At 39.0% G+C, this 18413-nt stretch overlaps 1 protein-coding gene across 2 annotated transcripts in view; it reads right to left on the bottom strand.

Moving 5' to 3' along the window:
- LOC120750511 (macrophage mannose receptor 1-like) overlaps positions 1–15712 on the bottom strand; it is a 53739-nt gene extending 38027 nt beyond the window's left edge. Inside the window, exons 1-7 of one of the 2 annotated variants that reach the window (XM_058420377.1) lie at positions 15454–15712; positions 11800–11914; positions 11513–11691; positions 9878–10051; positions 5949–6110; positions 2903–3016; positions 303–449 (exon numbers count right to left, since the gene is read on the bottom strand). In XM_058420377.1, the coding sequence (XP_058276360.1) occupies positions 303–449; positions 2903–3016; positions 5949–6110; positions 9878–10051; positions 11513–11691; positions 11800–11914; positions 15454–15514 (952 nt within the window). In that variant the 5' untranslated portion in view covers positions 15515–15712. Of the gene's footprint in view, positions 1–302; positions 450–2902; positions 3017–5948; positions 6111–9877; positions 10052–11512; positions 11915–15453 lie in introns of both variants that reach the window. The other variant, XM_040059321.2, reaches the window with a different exon arrangement.
- Between the last annotated feature and the right edge of the window lie 2701 nt (positions 15713–18413).

The raw sequence follows: 18413 nt of genomic DNA, 5'->3' as shown, positions 1-18413 counted from the left end.
AAATCATTAAATTCATTTTTTTATTACTTTATAGTCAGGATCTGACAGTTCTGCTTGTTTTTGGAATAGAGAACTCCACAATTTTGCAATTTAGAACTCGAGACTATTGAAGAAAGATTATACACAGGAAATAGGGAGGCCAGAGCAAAAAGGAAGTACACACTGTTCACTTTTAGAGGGAATCTTGGTCAAACCACAGTCTATAGAGTCCTTTGCTTGGTTTTACTATATGCAATAATATATTTTACAGATAAAAAACACTTGTTATTAAGAATTTGTCCAGGGTTTATTACCAAACCTACCTCTAGGAATAATGAAAGATTCTAAAGTAGCATTTCCTCGTTTACAAATATAGCCAAGTTTCTTATCACATTCCCAGTTCTCCCATTTAGCACCTTTACCAGGATTCAATGCACCACAGATTTTTCCAGGTTCTGGAGAAGGATGGCCTTAAAAAAAAAAAAAAAAAAAAAAAAAAATTACCACCACCAATCTCACCAACGACAGAGTAGAAGCACAACATGGTTACCCTCCCAACATTCATATTCCCTTCTGGTCCATGCTTCAACCATAAAATGCATTGACACATAGACAATGGTGGCACTCAACAGTCCTTTAGCCTGAAGGGGAGAGTTTATTCCTTTAAGAGATAATTTTTCCACAGCAGGCACAAGTTGCAAATTCATAATTTAAGAGCTTTTTTACATGTTCAAAGTCCTGGTAGAAGGTATTTCATTGTATGTGTTTATTTTATTTGGGATTTTTTTCCTTTTCTAAATGGAGAATGTCTAAGCTCCAGAGGACAGTCTTCAGTAAAAAAACCTATTCCATAAGCTAGTCAAATTCTGTACTTGGTATAGGAAAAATAATAAGTAATTATTTTGCTGATGTGAACTTCCTGCTCATTTGTCTAAACAACATGACAATATCAGGATATTTTAATATATTCTGTTGTAGTTGATTAACACCAACATAAACATCTAGAAGAAAAGTAGAACCAATACAAAATAAGAAATTTCAGTAAAAAAACAGCTGAAGTTTTCAAGATCTGATGTGATGTTATTAAGCTTAGAATTTTTTTCTTTAATTTCTGACCATATGTCTCCATACTACATAACAAGCATTGGTACTACACAGAATAAACACAACAAAACAATATTTTTAGAGTCCAAGACTGTTCACTGAAATTTTCTTATACCGTTATGATTTCATTACTTTAGATTAAATATAATCTTGTATTTGCAGTCATGTTCTACCTCCTTCCTATAAGAGAAATAGATATGCTTATTTCAAAAATAAAATTTTAAATTGTTTTATTGCACAAAGAAGTTCAGCTATTGGCAGCTAGATCCTCAAAGTGTCTAAGCAAAGTCAATGTTGTTTAAACATTGATAGCAGTTCCTTTTTTTTTTTTTTTTCCATTTATTTAGGGCTAGTGAGATGGAAAAATATGACGTTTCCATAAATTCCCTTAAAATGTGTTAATAGAAAACCAGACAGATCTTAAACATCCAATGTAATGGGGAGGAGACAGGGACGCTGACCAATGTAAAGTCCTGAAGGAGATAGCACAAACAAAAAATATGTTATTTGGACATAAGAGTAGAGTATTGCCTTTGAATTAAATTAAGGAACATAAGGAATTAAGGATAAATGGAGTCTATTTTTGTTACATCAAAGCCCATCTTAACTATTTAATTCTGTACAGTACAACTGAGAGTTGTCTGCAGTTTTAACAACTGTGAACAGCTCCTGCTGCTGTTTTGGCTCCATCTCACAACTGTGTTTCCTCCACTCCTTGTGTGCAGATTCTCATCAGTGCACTCGGATGACACATCTATAAATGCCTTCACAGCAACTTGCAGTTCATCTCTTTGCCTGTGTGCTCACTCCACTGGAGACCTATTTATAAAGTAGCTCAATTCACTCTTCAGAGCTCACCTACTCATGAAGTTTGTCCACCTAAAATGTGCTTTTGGGCTTATCTACACAAGGAAGGCCCTGGGTGATACCCTGGAGCACGCACTCATAGTTACTGATGCTTAAAAGCTCAGTGAAGATGAAGAGAATTTGCACTGCAGAACTTCAGACTCCTACTTTAAATTAGTCTCCAAAAGCTCCCTGAATAGCCAGTGCAAAGGAACAAGGCAAGGGTCCAGCAAAAAACCACTATTACATCAGCACTCTGAAGAGTCAACCAGAGATGCAGCCCTTCACCGTGTGCATAGATGGCAAAGAAACTTTTTAATGATGGCACCAGAGTTCAACACTGCAGACACAGTTGTGGAGTAGCTGGGCTTCTGTAAAAGCAGTCTAGCCTCAAATGTTCAGTTTGATATGTGTTACTGTTGAGGGTAGGTTAATCCCAAAGAGAAGTGAAAAGCTATTTTTCAAGCAAATAAAAAAAAAAAAAAAAATAAAAAATAAATAAATAAAAAAAAAGCCTTGAACAAAAACAAATTGGAAAGGAATTTGAAGAAAATTAAAAAAAAAAAAAAAGCCAAAACCAACAAAACAAAACAAAACAAACAAACAAACAAAACCCGCCCAAAAGCAACATTGATCAGTCTAATCTCACAAATGAGGACATTGACAGCTCCTGATTTCTTCTGTATTCTGAAATAAAATAAATCAGGAAGATACGCAAATGAAGTGTCAACAGATGACTTAAAACTTTCCAATGGATTTGAGCTACCATTTCTATTATGAATAATAAATTTAGCCTGGTGCATACCCCTAGCAATAAGGGCCATTGCTCACAGTGTTTATTACCACAATCAGAATCTTTCAGCTCCCAAACAACCTCAATAATTGCAGGAGAATAAAGTGCTAGAAAAGATATTTGCTACACAATGACCAAATTTTTGCCTGTTAAACTGAGTAGCAATGCATTTAACCTTACCTGGAAGCCAGTTTAAGTACCGGAAAGGAGCACCACCGACCCACTGCCATCCACTGTTGAAATTCAAACTGTTAAGACCAAACCAGAGAGCTGAACTCAGTGTGCGAGTCAGACCTAGGTAACAGAGACGGAGAGAGTTATTGGAAGTCCACAGGAGGAGCAAACACTCCTCAAAACTTGAGAGCTGAATTCTTGTTAAGTCTCTTTTTTCCTAGTATAAATTTTGGCATTTTTTAATATTCTAGTTAAGGTGTTTATGCTAAACCTGAATAATAGGTCATCTTACATTGGTCAGTTTAGTTTTAGAATTTTGACATTTGTAATAAAATTCTTCAGGTTTGGAGAATTTTATTACAACAGAAAACAAAATCAGCCTGCTACCACTGATCACAAACACGAAACTTCTTTTTCAGAACTCTAAAATATTAAATGGATAAAGTTGCAGAAAAGGTTCACAAAATCAAAAATCAGTTTTCTAAAATGAAAGATAGTTTTCCGGTGTGCATTTTCTCTTCCATAAAATTAACAAGTGTAAAAAATCTGTTCTCATTTATCAAAATACATTCAAATGCAGTTGTTGCAAACATTATCTTTTTAACAGCATATCTTGTGCATTTTTCAAACTGATCTGATTTCAGTTCTTTAGCCGATGATAAGTCAGGCTTCAAAACAAAACAGACTCATTCCTCTAGCTCTGAAAAGCACTTAGCAATATCATGCTTATATATGGCCCTGCTGAATATGATTTGTAGTCATTACTAATCAATTATCTATCTCTGTCCTTAGTATAAGGCTTGGAAGCACAGCTGGATGCCTGCTGATTATCTTAATTTAAGTGTTTCTGCATCGTTCACAGAAAATCATTGCACAATATGTATCATTTGTTTCTGCTTCTATTGATGGCGTCATGCCAATTTGTAGTCATCTTTGACACCACAATGATGGGCAGCACTTGAAGTATGGCAAAGTTAAAAGGAGAGGTAGCTGACTGGAAAGGACTGGAATCTCAGACCTGGTTTCGCACCAGTACATTAACATGCTCTATTACTTCTTCTGGACAAAGAATTTGTGGTTAGGAGAACTGAGAACTGAGCATGACAGGAAATCCTAGTACTGCCAGGATAGCTGTACAATGAAAAACTGATCTTCTCATACATTTAGCAGCCATATCTATCAGTTTACAATTAAAATGCATCAACTAATAACTGCCTTTGGTGTCAGTGCCAGTTTGCTCCCTTGAGCACTAATTTCAGCAATGATTTTCTCACAGTCATTTAAAAAACAACCCATGTTTTGACCAAATCTTTAAATTGAAAACAGAAGTTTCAGACAGGACAAATTGTTCATAGTATTAAAAATACATTTCTCATTCCTCTAGAGTGGAGAAATATGGATTTGATTGATGGACTACTAGATGGATAAGGAATTGGCTGGATGTCCACATCTAAAGAGTTACAGTTAATGGCTTAGAATCCAAATGGAAACCAGCAAAGAGTGGCTTCCCTTCAGGGTCTGTATTGGGACCAATATCATTCATTTTTACATCAGTCACAGTGGGATTGGGTGCCCCCTCAGCAATGACACCCAGCTGGGTGGTGCATTTGACTCACTCGAGGGAAGCAATGGCAACCAGAGGGGCTCTGACAGGCTCATGAAGTTCAACAAGGCCAAGCACCAGGTCCTATCCCTGGGTCATGGAAATTTATAATACCCATATGGACTAGGGGATGAATGGATTGAACAGTACTGCAGAGAAGGACTTCAGGGTGCCTGTGGACGAAAAGCTGGACATGACCTGGCTGTGTGTACTTGCAGCCCAAAAAGCCAAAAGCGTCCTGGGCTGCATCCAAAGCCGTGTGGCCTTCAGGGCAAGGGAAGGGACTCTGACCCTCAACCCTTCTCTGCTGAGACACACTTGGAGTGCTGCATTCAGCTGTGGGGCCCTCAGTACAAGAAAGGCATGGAGCAAGTCCAGAGGATGCAAGAAAATTCATCAGAGGGCTGGAACAACCCATCTGTGAAGAATGGCTGAGACCTGGGACTGTTTAGCCTGGGGAGTAGAAGGTTCTGGGGAGACTTCTCAATAAATAAAAATGACTTCTAAGAAATTTGGTGGAAGACTTTTTAGCGGGGCTTGTAGTGACAGGACAAGGGGTAATCGTTTAAAAACGAAAGAGGGTAGATTTAGATTGAATATAACAAAGGCATTTTTTACAGTGTTGATGGAGCAGGTTGCCCTGAGAAATTGTTGATCCTCATCATTGAAAGTGTTCAAGGTAAGGTTAGACTAGTTCATCTTTAAATATTCCTTCCAACTCAAATCATTCTCTAACCCTCTTATTCTACAAATTTAGAGAGCACAACGTATAGCTTATGGTATAGAATATTTTATCTTTCAACTGATGTAACATTCAAAATATTTTATAATCTATTTAATAGATGAATCAGTGGACTATTTCATGTTTGTACAGAGGCTGAGAAGGTAATAAAGAGAACTTTCTCAATGTAGAACGTAAATATATTCAAGAAAAATTTAAGAATTTTCTCATAGGAGAAGTGTGGAAATTCCTTCCAAAAACATTGAACGAGATTGAAACTAAAAGAGAATATTTATGAGTCCTTTTGTTCATTAGTTCTTTTTCTTTTCATATTTTTGGATATACTGAAGATGCAATGGCTTTATTGAAATAGGCAAAACTGCTAAGTAATATACACTACAAGAAGAATGCAAAAAGGATGCAATCTTGGTATCTACATCTTCAGTTTAGAAACTACTTTGCATTTCTCTGCATTCCAACATTCATTCTTTATTGCCTGCATTACTTAATTGTATTTTAATGTTACTATTAGTTTATGGCAATATTTAATCATGACAAAATAAATATTATCTGTCCTATATTTCTAGATGAATCATTCAATATAACTCTTTCAATCTACTAATTACCAGAATTGAACAAATATTATCTTCAAGATGGGACATGCCATATTAGTGTCAATGATGCAGTAACACACTCTTTTAAAGAAACAATGGATAATATTAACCTACCTGTCAGGTATGTTTGTTCATGTAACTCTGTGATGCTTAGTAACTCTGCCTTCTGCTGCTGACAGCTTTTTCTTGCCTGATGCCATTTCAGAGCTGTCTCAGAGTTTATCTGGTACTGGACATTTGTTAAAGGGTCTGTGTTCCACAAATCATTACTAGTAACTGTAGGGAGAAATGAAAATGCTGTAACTCATCATGAAGACAGAGCCAGACAAAATATACCAAAAAAATTGCATAGCAAAAGACACAAAATGCCTGAACACTGCTAAAGACAAATGGTTTGATAGGAATCCTGAGGTTCTCTGATGTAATAGTAGATCCAGGACAGCAGACAAGGAATGAAACAAGGTCAACAGTTTTCTCAGGTTACGACAAATCTGCTGTTTAAGGTAAACGTTAAAAATGAGCTAATATAGCTGATTTGTGAATGCGGAGAAAAAAACTAAAAGCTTCCAGGGTGACGCTAGCTAAGGTATGTATCAAACTGACCTTTTTTCTGAGATAAACCCCAATTTTTTTTACTAATTTGGGTTACTATGTAAAGTGGCTATGGATTTTCTTACTGTGATTGTGGTAATCAGAATCCAGTGCGGAATGCAAAGCTGACATCGTCAGCATCCATGTCACATTTTCCCTGCAATTCCTGATTTCTTAAGCATGTGTCTGACATAGCATGACCTTCTCCTCTGCCACATAGCCTGACCGAACTCCTTGAATACCCAAACTTGACCACTCTTTCAGGAAAGAAAATGCCAGCAAAAGCATCATCCAGAAGGACCCAATATTAGAAGTCGCCCCAGAGGGTACGACACTCTTTATACTGCTGCAGTCTCTCCTGGCTCATCTTGATTTTATCTCCACAAACAAGCAACAGAAAACAGTGTGATCTGATCTGCCAAAAAATGGAACCTACATGAGGTCCCAACCTTGAGCTAAATATCACATAAAGTTGTGTGACTAAAGCAGAACACAGAACAGATCACTGCATGTCTGCAACAAGGAGAAAGCCACTGAATTCCTGAAGCCTTTATCAGCTTCTCAAGTTGAAATCTGAAATAATTGAGAGAGAGGTCTTATCTGAATTCAGAGTGCTCAGAAAACTTCAGTCTGCAAATAGAGGGAAACAGTACAATAAACAAAACTCAAAGCATGAGTTATGGTAAATATCAGAAGATCACTTATCAGTTCCGCTTTTTCCTGTATTAAATCTGATTATCTACAGGTAATATAAAGTGCCTCTTTTCACATTATTTTTATTTTAAAAAGAAATCAAATATAACCTACTGTAATAATGACATTTTAGTAAAAATGGGAACTTTCATCTGATTATCACTATCTACAAATCAACTTCTGTCCAAAATATTTTATAACTATCAGAATCAAAACTTCTTTGCTACACTATGTTCTAAAAGACCATAAATTCCTGTGCACAAGCTAGGGATAAAATCAATATTGCAAAAATAGTAAAATCTATAATTCAGTAAAGAAAACTGGCTCTGACTTGATAGTAAGGAGTTTATAAACCTTGTGCAATTATTACAGAGAAGAGGTAAACAAGTCTTGGGCATTCATCCAACCTTCCACCTCAGTTCCCCAGCCTCATAATTTATAGCTGACTTCCATATGGTGCTCTCTTGTAGAATTTTGGCCTTCCATAAAAATCAAACTCATTTCTAAATCTTGGGAAAATTGCTTTTAAGATGTTTTGAGTTTTAAGAGTTCAAATGTCTTTGCAGACCAGAATTTTGAAAAAAATGTATATGCTATTGTATAAAGCTTAGTTCTCCAGAGAAACAAAAAGATGAATCACTTTTCTGGAATAATATACTTTAGCACCCAAGCCAAATTAATGATAAATCACACCTGTCCTCAGTACATAAGTAGAAAAATAATAAAAATCTGAACTCTACCCCTACACAGATGAATTCAGCATGGATTTATTCTCTGCAAATTTTGTTTCCTAGACACATGCATTTTTATGCATTGCTTTAGAAGCTTTCTGAATTCTTCACTAAATATACAGCTCTTTAATCCGTCAAGAAAGTGGCCTCAATGGACTTTTTCTCATTGCAATAGCGATTTAGGGACACGCTGAGTCACTTTCCTGATGGTCTTACACTGTGCAAGTTGTTTTCTTCCCCAACACCTTCTCTGAAGTGCAGCATACAGCTCAAAAAGGCATGCTGTAACTTATTAAGAAGCAGCATTTCCTAGGCTACAGAAATGGTTTGCTGTAGCAACACTGCTTGGTTCCTTTCCTTGGGATTTAAGCTTCTGCTGTTACCATCTCAGCATCTCTTTCTGAGTAAAGGGTCATAATCACAATTATGTTGCCTCCACTGATAAAATTTCTCTGCCTCTATTGATTATAATAACTGTTGCAAGTACAGCCTCATTCGCTTTTCATTTTGGAGAGGTAGTTTTGGTCACAATGAGAAAAGACTGGGTCAGCCACAGACATTTCACTGAAGGTCCTGGCCCCAGCATGAGCAGGTGTAATAGTCTGCATCATGTATTTTCATGCTGGCACCCTTGGTCCCCTAGACAGTTTAAGAAACAACACTTAGTAAATAAACTTTAACGCACACATACTTACACGTGCTATTTTTAAAGGTGTTGTTGAAGTTTATGAACTTTTCACAATCTCATATCTCACTCATTTCTCTTTCATAGGGATGACTAAAACTTCTGCTACCATGGCCTGTCTCTCACTAAAATATGTGACTCAAACTTGAATATTTTATAGCCAGTACTTAAGAAACAGGAAGGAAACATGCAGGCAGTCAGCATAAAGCGGCTTTTTCCAAAAACAATCTGCCATCTGAATGGATTTCCTTGAATTATGACGAAGGATTAAACAAAATTTTAATGATGCCTCCTATTTGTTGCACTCCAATAATACCAGGCAGGGAGTATTCTTAAGTCAATTTTGCATGTGCTTTATTAATGGGATTGATATTCCCAGCATGTTTTTATTATCTTGAAAATTATACTATCATAAGAGAAAAAGAATTGTGATTTTTATTTGTCGGAAACACTGAATGCAACATTCATGGAAATTAGGCAAGGGCACCAGTATTTTGTCATCAAACCAGTTAAGACCAAGCCAAACAGTTTTCCTCACATCAAAGGAAAGGCATATTTTTCCCCTTAATTCTGTTTGCAGTCAAAGCTGCAGCTGGAGCTGGAGCTTTACAGCAAAACCCAATAATAAAGAAGAAAGGAAGGAGAAGTGCTACCCTTCTCATGACAGAAGAAACAGCTTTCAGACAAAATGTTTGGTACACATTTTACAGAGGTCCAGAGAAAATTCATTAAAATTTAAAAGAATTCAAATGTATGCAGGCATAAATTACTCCCATTTACTTAAAGCAAGCAAACATTTCTAAATAAATTCTTTTATACACCAAGTATACTCAAACCAGGGAAATTAGAATACAAATACTTCTAATTGAGTTAAAAGACAGAACTAAAATAAAGTACACAGATTTGGGAAACACTGAGATGCATTAAAGAATTCATGAAAGCTCCCTCATGTCTAAAAGGCAACTCATTCTCCAAAGTAATTTTATTTTTCAATTTAACTGTATTCTAGCTTTCAGTTTCACTTCACAGATTTCTAGTTTTTGACCTTTTTTATCTACTACTTATGCTAATGTAACATCTTTACAGCTAATTGACCTTCTGTTTAACTAAATGGTGTACGTCGAGATTCCAGAATATGATTAACATACTTTCACCCAAAAATAAGTGGGCAATGTTTTTTTTATGCTGGGTGCTAAATTTGGATATTTATGTAGCTCTTAAAAGGAAAGCAGGCTAAACAGAGACAGAAACTGAACCATTTCAAACTGGAAAGCACATGTTATGGACATATTTCCAGGCAGCTGAATATCTGCACAGCAGAACTGTGAATATAAAAATCTTACATTTTGTTGGGCAAAATCCATACTTCTTGTCAACATCATAGTCCGAAGTGGTGCCACACCAGAACCAGCCATCTGATCTGCCAGCATCTGTGCAGTCAGCATACCATTTACCACCAAACTTAAAAGGAAATACACAAGGGGCTCCATTGTCATTTCCTTTCACTGTGTAAGTATCTAAGGAGACACAACGATTCAAAAATGTATAAAAATTAATAAGCATGAGATATATATTGAGATATATAAGAGTTCATTTTTATGATCCTATTACAAAATATTATAGCAAAGACAGCTTGCTAGCTTAGTATACAACTGTACTATAAATGGAACTGTACTATAAATGGAACATTACTCTAGATCTAAGCTGATATCCACATTCACACAGAGACAAATTTATGTTGCTAACGGAGTCAACAGACCACAACTGACTGAGCCAAGACAAGTACATTCCCATGCTAAATTTCCCATGCATAACAATCAAAAGTAAAAAATTCACACACTTATGCAATTTTTTTAAAGTGCAAAAGACTGTTGAGTGTTCTGTCAATAACTCAGTCATCTGCTGATCATTTTGGACATGGAAGAGCATGTACATGTAAACTTGAAAGATATATACTATGGAGTGACTCCAATATATTATGCCCAAATAAATTTTCTATTTGCATCCAAAGATACTTTTTGTTTTATCAGAAACCTGACTCAATGAAACTTATGAAAATAAATAACGCAGCTTTCTGTGTGTGCACATGTAATGTACATTCACTGATGGAAGGACATACAGGGGAACTGTACTTGAGAAGGATTTTGGGAGAGGTGACACACCAGGGTCACTGTCTCACAGAGCTGCTACAAAACAGAGGAGGAAGGAATAGCAGGACATTATTACATTTCTCCCCTGCCCTCTTCCACAGAATTTGCTTTGCTAGGGTTCTTCTAATCTGGCTTCTGGCCAAGGACAAGTACTGTAATCAGCCACGGTGTAAACCACAGAAACTGAGCCCATATCTCCCTCTGTGACCATTTCTATTTATCAAAGAATACTAAATTGGAAGTCAAATGTATTTCCAGACACTTATGATAAATATATATAGAGAGATGTATCATACATAACTTTTTCAAATTTCATTATTTAAAATATCTTATTTCTTTGTCTAACATTTTAGCACCAACTCTAAGACTCCCTTCAAACACCTAGGAAGACATCTGCAATGCATTGGAAATTAAGAGTTAACTAATATCTTACTGCCAGTTAATATTTACACCCCAAGGAAAGAAAATATAACCAACAGACTAAACACACAACATCTTGTTGTACACACAGAGTAAAACCTATCATCAAGTGCTGTGTAATAGTTATTCACATGTTTTGAATAACCACAGAATTTTTTATTCTCTCCAAACGAATCGCTACCATGCATGGTTAATCATCTATCAGCACTATGACAAGTTTGACAAAAACCAAAATGAACTACTCAAAAACCAAAAAGCACACCCCCTCAAGTATTGTTGATTTCATCTGAATTCATACTCATTGATCATAAATAAGATTAAGTAAATTCTTCTACACATATAAAATATTTTCATTATCTACACATAAAAATGAGTTTGAAATACAGAAATTAATTTACAGAACTTTACCTTCATAGCCTCGAGAACACAGATCGTCTGTGGTTCCGTAGACTTTCCACCTACTCCATAAACCAGATCCCTTGTACAGCATAATATTCCTTTCCTGTTTGTTTCCATAGTTGAAAAACAAATCTTCCCCTTGGATTGCAAAGAGAGTCTCATTTCTGCATTCCCATCGCTGAAGTTCACTAGCCTTGTCACAAGGATACAGAGTGATCGGAACCCAGTCTTTCTTCGAAGGCACTCCCAAGCACAATTTCAATGCTACGCTCATAAGCTGGTGATCTGAGACCCACCTGAATTTTTGTGACTCATTTTCTTGAACACAAGGAGCGGTAGTCACTGAATTAGAACTTTGAGCCAGTACACAGCGCTTGTGATCTTCATTATAGATTAAGAAGATGCTAGTATCTGTAAGAAAAATAACACTGGGATGATTTGAGTTGAAATAACCTTACCTACTGTCTACAGGAAATATGAATCTGGACACTCTTCTTGGTGTGAAAATCTCATCATCTGTTCAGCAAAAGAAGGTGTGGACTACACTTGCTAAAGTGGCTGTGTGATGTAACTAGTTCAGATGTGAGGGCATTTCAACTATTTTGTGTCAGTGAAAGCATCTACCCACAAAAGCACAAGGCAGCAGAGGTGTAGACCTAGTGTCTCCTGTAGGTTTAAAGCGTGGTGTTAATCCAAGCTTGGGAATTACTCAAATGAAGGAGCATGGACACTGTAGAGAGCAGATCCTGACACTGAACTCTCCAGCAGCACTAGCTCCCAGGCATGGGGAGATAACAGTCACTAAGTTCTTCAGGCTCCATTTCCTCACAGTGGGATAGTGAGAAGGATATGTTTTTAAGCTTTATACTCAAGCTTCTTGTAGAACATATTTATTTTTCGCTTCAGTCATCAGTGACTTCTTTCTTGTGTCTCTCCGTTATGAATGAAATACCAACAGCAGTGGGATTTACCATCACCAGCTATGCCTCTTCATGACTTCTAAAAATATACAAAGCTCTTCACAGCTTCCCAGGTTATTTCTCCCTCTTAGTAAACAATGCTTCACAGCATGCATTTTCACATACTCAAGGCTGATTTCAAAATTGTAGCCAAAGTTTTCAGCATCTTTTGCACTTTTGTGCTATGGAGTGTAACATTTCTGAGCTGATCTTGCTGAAAGACTGAAAATTTCTCTTCTCTGATCTACCTGAGATACATTTTAACACAGTAATTTAATCATGCTCTTTTGCTCTGGGGATTGAAGCTAATTAAAATACTATTTTTTTAAGTGTATAATTACCAAACTTAAAAAAAAATCTATAACGAAGAAATAGTTAAGGGGAAAACAGGTTAACCACGGCAAGTCTTCCCTTCTCTGCTGAGGCTCTAATGTGGAAATTATCATATTTTTCTGCAGAACAACAATCTGAGAAGAAATAACCTCTCTCTCAGAGAAAGAGCTGACCTAGACCTATCTCATCTATAGTTCAGCTTCCTTCTCTTGTCCTTTGGCTTCCAACTTACTGGGAAGTAATGTAAAACTGATGAGCACTGGAGGCAGAAATTGTTGTCTTTTGCCAATCTGTTTTACCCACAGACAATACAAGGAAATGTATAATTATCCTTGCTGGTGACAACTTCTTTTTATTCTGCTTTTCTACTAGCATTTAGCACAATGTTATTATAAACGGATATATGCAGTGTTTGCAACTCTCATTTTCCTGAAATCACGTTTAAAGTTTCTGGATAAAAGAGATGTCAAACTATTTCACATGTGTAGAAAACACTACCTGATTTTTCAAACTGCTAAAATTGTATCTGTGGCCTAAAATAACAGTCCTTATTTTCTGGTTCTTGTGGTGTTAAAGAAAAGATGCTATACACATGAAAAAAAAGTATCCCTAAGTCAAAAGCCTGGATTGCTGCATCCAAGCATGAGAGGGTGCAGAGTTTTGGCTTCAGAAACAAAGTTGAAAAGCTGAACAAAGCAGTCTGGCAAGTAGGGATAGAGAGGGGGACAAAACTTGGGCTCTCTACTACTCTGACAGTGCCTTTACAAAGCACCAGAAGTGTGTAAACCCAACCCTCATGCTTATACAAGGGCATATTCCTAATGCAGGGAGTAGTACATATGTAAGCAGCTAAAAGGCCAACACAGCCAAGGAGGCATCGAAAATAAGTTGACACCAGGAGACTAGAACAAGATGTAGCAGGATGCTGGAGCAACTGCGGCTGAGGCTGTAATTGCAGGATTTCCTTTCCCTCACTGTTGCTCCTCTCTAGTCCGTGGCCATCGAGCAGACTTGTAACTTAGTGCTGTATTGCTCAAGTTTACATCTTTATTTATGTTTATTCTGCCATCTTGGTCACCTAAGGGGATTCCCATATAACAGCATCCGCGTGAGTAATTAGATAGCCCAGAAGAAACAAGCCAGGTATTTGTGTAGCACTTCCTCTGCCCTGCCAAGTCCTGTCTGTAAACACTTGATACCACTCTTGCCAACACGATGAGCTGTATCTGTAAAATGGGCTGAGCAGAATTACACATATCACCATTAGCTGTGCTTCACTGTTCTGTAGCAACATTTGTTACAGAGCCCTGTAACAGGCGCCGTTTTTCACTACAGACGAACCGTGGGTGGAACGCTTTAAGGTCCACCACAGAGTGCTCATGAGTACCACAGCATTATTATTACTTTGAACTAAACCTATTTCTAACAGTAATTCATATTTTGAAACTTACTCCTGGAAGGAAGGTTTCTAAAATGCATAAGAACATGCCAGACTTAGGAAACAACTTTACCATTACCAGTGCACAACCAGCCATTCAAGGAGATCTAGCTAGCATCTTTTCCCTCACATGTCCCAAGTAGATCCCAACAGAATTTTTCTCACAGGCTTTCCCTTTACCTACCACTGTGACTATTTGCTTATCTATCTCTGGTCTCAAATTGTATCTTAAGAATTGTGCCAAGTACTACAGAACCTCACCAGGCAGTATCAGTTCCACGGTAGAGATTTCCAGTATGCCAAACTGGCTTCACACTGCAGCATTTGCAAACCATCACAGATTATGTGAGTATAAATAAAAAAGTAATTTGTGAAGCCAATAAAGTGCTACCAGTGTTAAACACTAACAGAGAGCACCAGAAGAGCGTGCCAAAAGCCAGGAGCAAAAGAGGAGAGGGCAAGGAGGCAGCAAGCAGGTAAGACAATTTGCTTACCAGATGGTCTGAACTGATTGCTGCTAATTACATGAAGGAAGAAAGGTTACAAGGCAGTGTTATGAAAATTTGCATAGCTAGATCTCAGTCTAGAGAGGAGAGGATGCTGAGACCTTTTCAGGAAAGGCAGGTGCAAAACTTTCACTGAAAAATTGCTGTGAGCTGGAAATCACGGTAAATCTCTTGAGTAAGTGGGAACAAACTCCAGATATCATCAAGCAACACAACTTCCCCTTGCTTTCAAACCTCTCTCCATACCACTACCACGGCTACCTTAACATCACCCCCACAAAAGCCATCTGCCAAAAGCAGGGCCCATCCAAGAGGGTTGGAGGACAGGCACAGCCCCAGCACCAGACAGTCCTGCAAACCCCTGTGATGAGCAGGTCTGGGTGATGGTATAAATCGATCTGGGACTGATCGGAGCGGAGGGGAAACTGAGGCAGAGACGATGACAGCCCTGTTCAGCGTCCACAGCGCCATGGGCATTCAAAAAGCCGCCCTGTCGGGCAGCTTTGGCCTCCGGGCACCTCTGGATGCGGGCGAGGAAGGGGTCCCGAGGGGAGGCCGCCTCCATCAGCCGCTCGCCCGCCGCGGTGAGGGTTGAAGTGATCGTGGGGCTTCGACTGCAGGACGCTCCTTCCCCTCGCCCCCGCAAGCCCCAGGTCAGGTTCGGCTCTGTGCCCGCGGTGACCCCGAGTGTTTCGGCTCGTCTCGGTCACTTACCCAGCCGCGGAAAAGCCCGGGGGAGAAGTCCGAGGAGCAGCAGGAGCAGGGACGGAGCCATCGCGGCGGCTCCGCCCGTGGCGCCCCGCGGCTGAGGAGAGGCCGTCCCGCCGGGCAGGTCCGGAGCGCTTGTGAAGGGCTGGTGGATCAGGGGAAAACTCTGGGCTCCAAATGATAAGGAAATATCCTGTCACATGGGGCGTTTTGAAATAACAGGAATTCGCTGTTCAAACTTTGCTTTCCTAAGCTGATTTTTTTCCCTTAGCGGAGGAAAGAGCCTCCTTCCAGGCATGTGCAGGTGATAAAGCGGTGATAGCTGAGAGGAGAGCTGCTTTTTTCTGTTGTTGCAGTTGTGTGTGGTGTTTGATTTCTTCTTTTTTCTTTTCTTTTTTTTTTTTTTTTTTTTTTATTTTATCCTCTTTGCGACTCTGACAGCTCTGCATCTGGGTCAGTGGTTTGTCTTCCAAGAAAATTAGCCAACCCTGCTCGGAGGGAGGAGGATATCCTTCTCCTTTTCTTCTGGGGTAAGGAAAGCAGAAGGATAGGGGTAAGAAACCCAAGTCTAAAAGAAAACCCCTGCTCGAACTCCCGGGCCGCTCCCCAGAGCGAGGACTGCAGAAGCAGCAGAGACCTACTTTTGGGAAGCCGGGATCTGCGCTGCGCCCCCGTCCCCATCACTCCTCCCCCGGGCGCCAGCAGGTCGCTCCGCCGGCGCTCGGGGCTGCCGAGGAGGAGCCGGAGCAGACGAGGGGGCTTAAAAACCCTAAGAGGCATTGTCTAAAGTCCAATAAATGAACTTCAGCCGATTTGTTTGTTTGTTTATTCTACTGACAGTGATGGCTCTACCTGCTGTTAACAGGACTCAAATCTTGCTCGTGAATCAGTGCAGGAAAGACAAAGCCTTGCCTGCTAGCTGGGTTTCACAAGCTGAAGCGCCTGCCTGGAATTAAACGATCCTTTTGAAAATGTGCCTTTGGAGCACAGCCCGCCTTGATGTTTTTACAGCTTCTTGCTGTGCTGGATACAGAGCAGCATGTTATTTCTTCGATAATTTTATCTATTTATTCTATCAATATACTGAATATCAATAGTCTGAAGAGTTCCAAATGGATTGAAAACATCAGTCTTACAGTTGTTTTACATAGGGAGGCTTTTGTAACACGTGAGACTTACTGGGTATTCTGATGGGGCATACATGACGCTCAAGGAGCACCTTACTGCTCTCTACAACTCCCTGAAAGGAGGGTGAGGTGAGGGTTGGTCTCTTCTCCCAGGCAACAGGTGAGAGCACAAGAGGAAATGGCCTGAAGTTGCACCAGGGGAGGTTTAGACTGGATATTAGGAAAAATTTCTTTCCTGAAAGAGTGGTCAAGCGCTGCAACAGGCTGCCTAGGGAAATGCGGAATAACCATCCCTAGAAGTGTTTAAAAATATGGACATGTGATGCTTAGAGGCATGATTTATTGGTATGCTTGCAAGTTCTGGATAAATGATTGGACTCAATGATCTTAGAGGTCTTTTCCAACCTTAAAAATTCTGTTTCTATGAGCCCATAAGGCATCAAACCTACCATGTGTATAAAGCCTGTTGTGCAGCAGGATCTACCCCTGTGTTGTCATGCACTTGGAAATCTCTGATAAGAATTAAAACATTGTCAAAATCCTCGTTGATGGAAGTTCTGTGTGGGAAAGTACAGCACATCCAGGGAAACACCAATATGAGATTAGTTTGGAAAGAGGCAGAGCAGAGTAAGAAAGTCCTTTGACACTATTATAAGAGGTGAAGAAACAATGGGGATGAAAAGCAAGCTCATTTGAAGTCAATGAAACTCCTGTTAACATTGGAAAGGATTCCAACCAGGCACTTCAGCTGTGCTGGGTGCTCTTGGGGGCTACATGAGGGGAGTAAAGAGGAAATGGTTTATAATTTCTCTTGACATCTGTAGAACCACAAAAAGGTCAGGAACAGCCTGGCCCAGGGACAGGAGGTGGGAAGTATTTCAGTCATAATCAGCAATGTTCTTTATTGTTGTGTTGATGAATTGTCATGTGGGAAACATAATCTCTTGCTGTAGTGTATGGGAGATATTTATTTTTCCCTAATTATTTGCAAAATTCAAAAACCCAGGAAAACATCTTGTGCTAGAAGGAACAAGTCAGAAGACTCGGAAAACTGCTGCTGCCCTAATGCCATTACTAAAAACCTAAACACTGCTATTTCTAAGACTGTCACTGAAAGTTCGGGTATTTGTGGTATTCTTTTGGCTCAAGATAAACAGAGAAGGGAGATGCTGTGTGAAGTTCAGTCTCAATGTAAGAAGATAAAACTGCTACCAAAGTCTTTACATGGTTATGTAAAGACTGATTACATGATAGTTATGTGCCGCAAAAACTGCAGGTAACTTAAGTGAATATATGTGTTGCACAAATAGGTAGAAAAGGGGAATTAAGTAGATGAGTGGTCATACCTCTTTGGCTGTCAGTGGCTGTACAAGGAATGAGCTAAACTCTGAAGTGACAGAAGAAACTGTTTTAGGATATTCTTGGAGTTTCTCAGAACAGAACTGGAAGGGATGCTGAGCAACCTGATCTGAGTCAGTCCTTCCTTAGAAAGGAGGGCATGCTAGATGACCTCCCAAGGTCTCTTCCAACCAAAATGAGACTTCAGAAGAACTACTTCCAAGAGAAGTATTCCAGCCTTCCTTCCTGATCTGAAAACTGCTTTTTTTCTCATTGTCCCTTACATTCACTGCATATGCTGGAGATGTTTCCAGTTCAAAGCCATTTAGACACAGACATGTGCGATGCACACATATATGTCTATGTGCATATACATATGTCTACACATACCCCCTGTCTAGAGCAGCACAAGTCTTGATGAACTGGTTCACGTTGCCTCTTGTGTCTCATCTGCAGCAAACTCATCAGTAATTGTCTGGGTTTGGCTCCCTCTTTCATCAT

The sequence above is a fragment of the Hirundo rustica genome, chromosome 1 (genome assembly GCF_015227805.2).
Source record: "Hirundo rustica isolate bHirRus1 chromosome 1, bHirRus1.pri.v3, whole genome shotgun sequence".
Classification (NCBI taxonomy): Eukaryota; Metazoa; Chordata; class Aves; order Passeriformes; family Hirundinidae; genus Hirundo; species Hirundo rustica.
The sequence above is the reverse complement of the archived record's forward strand: the minus strand, read 5'-3'. Positions and strand labels throughout refer to the sequence as shown.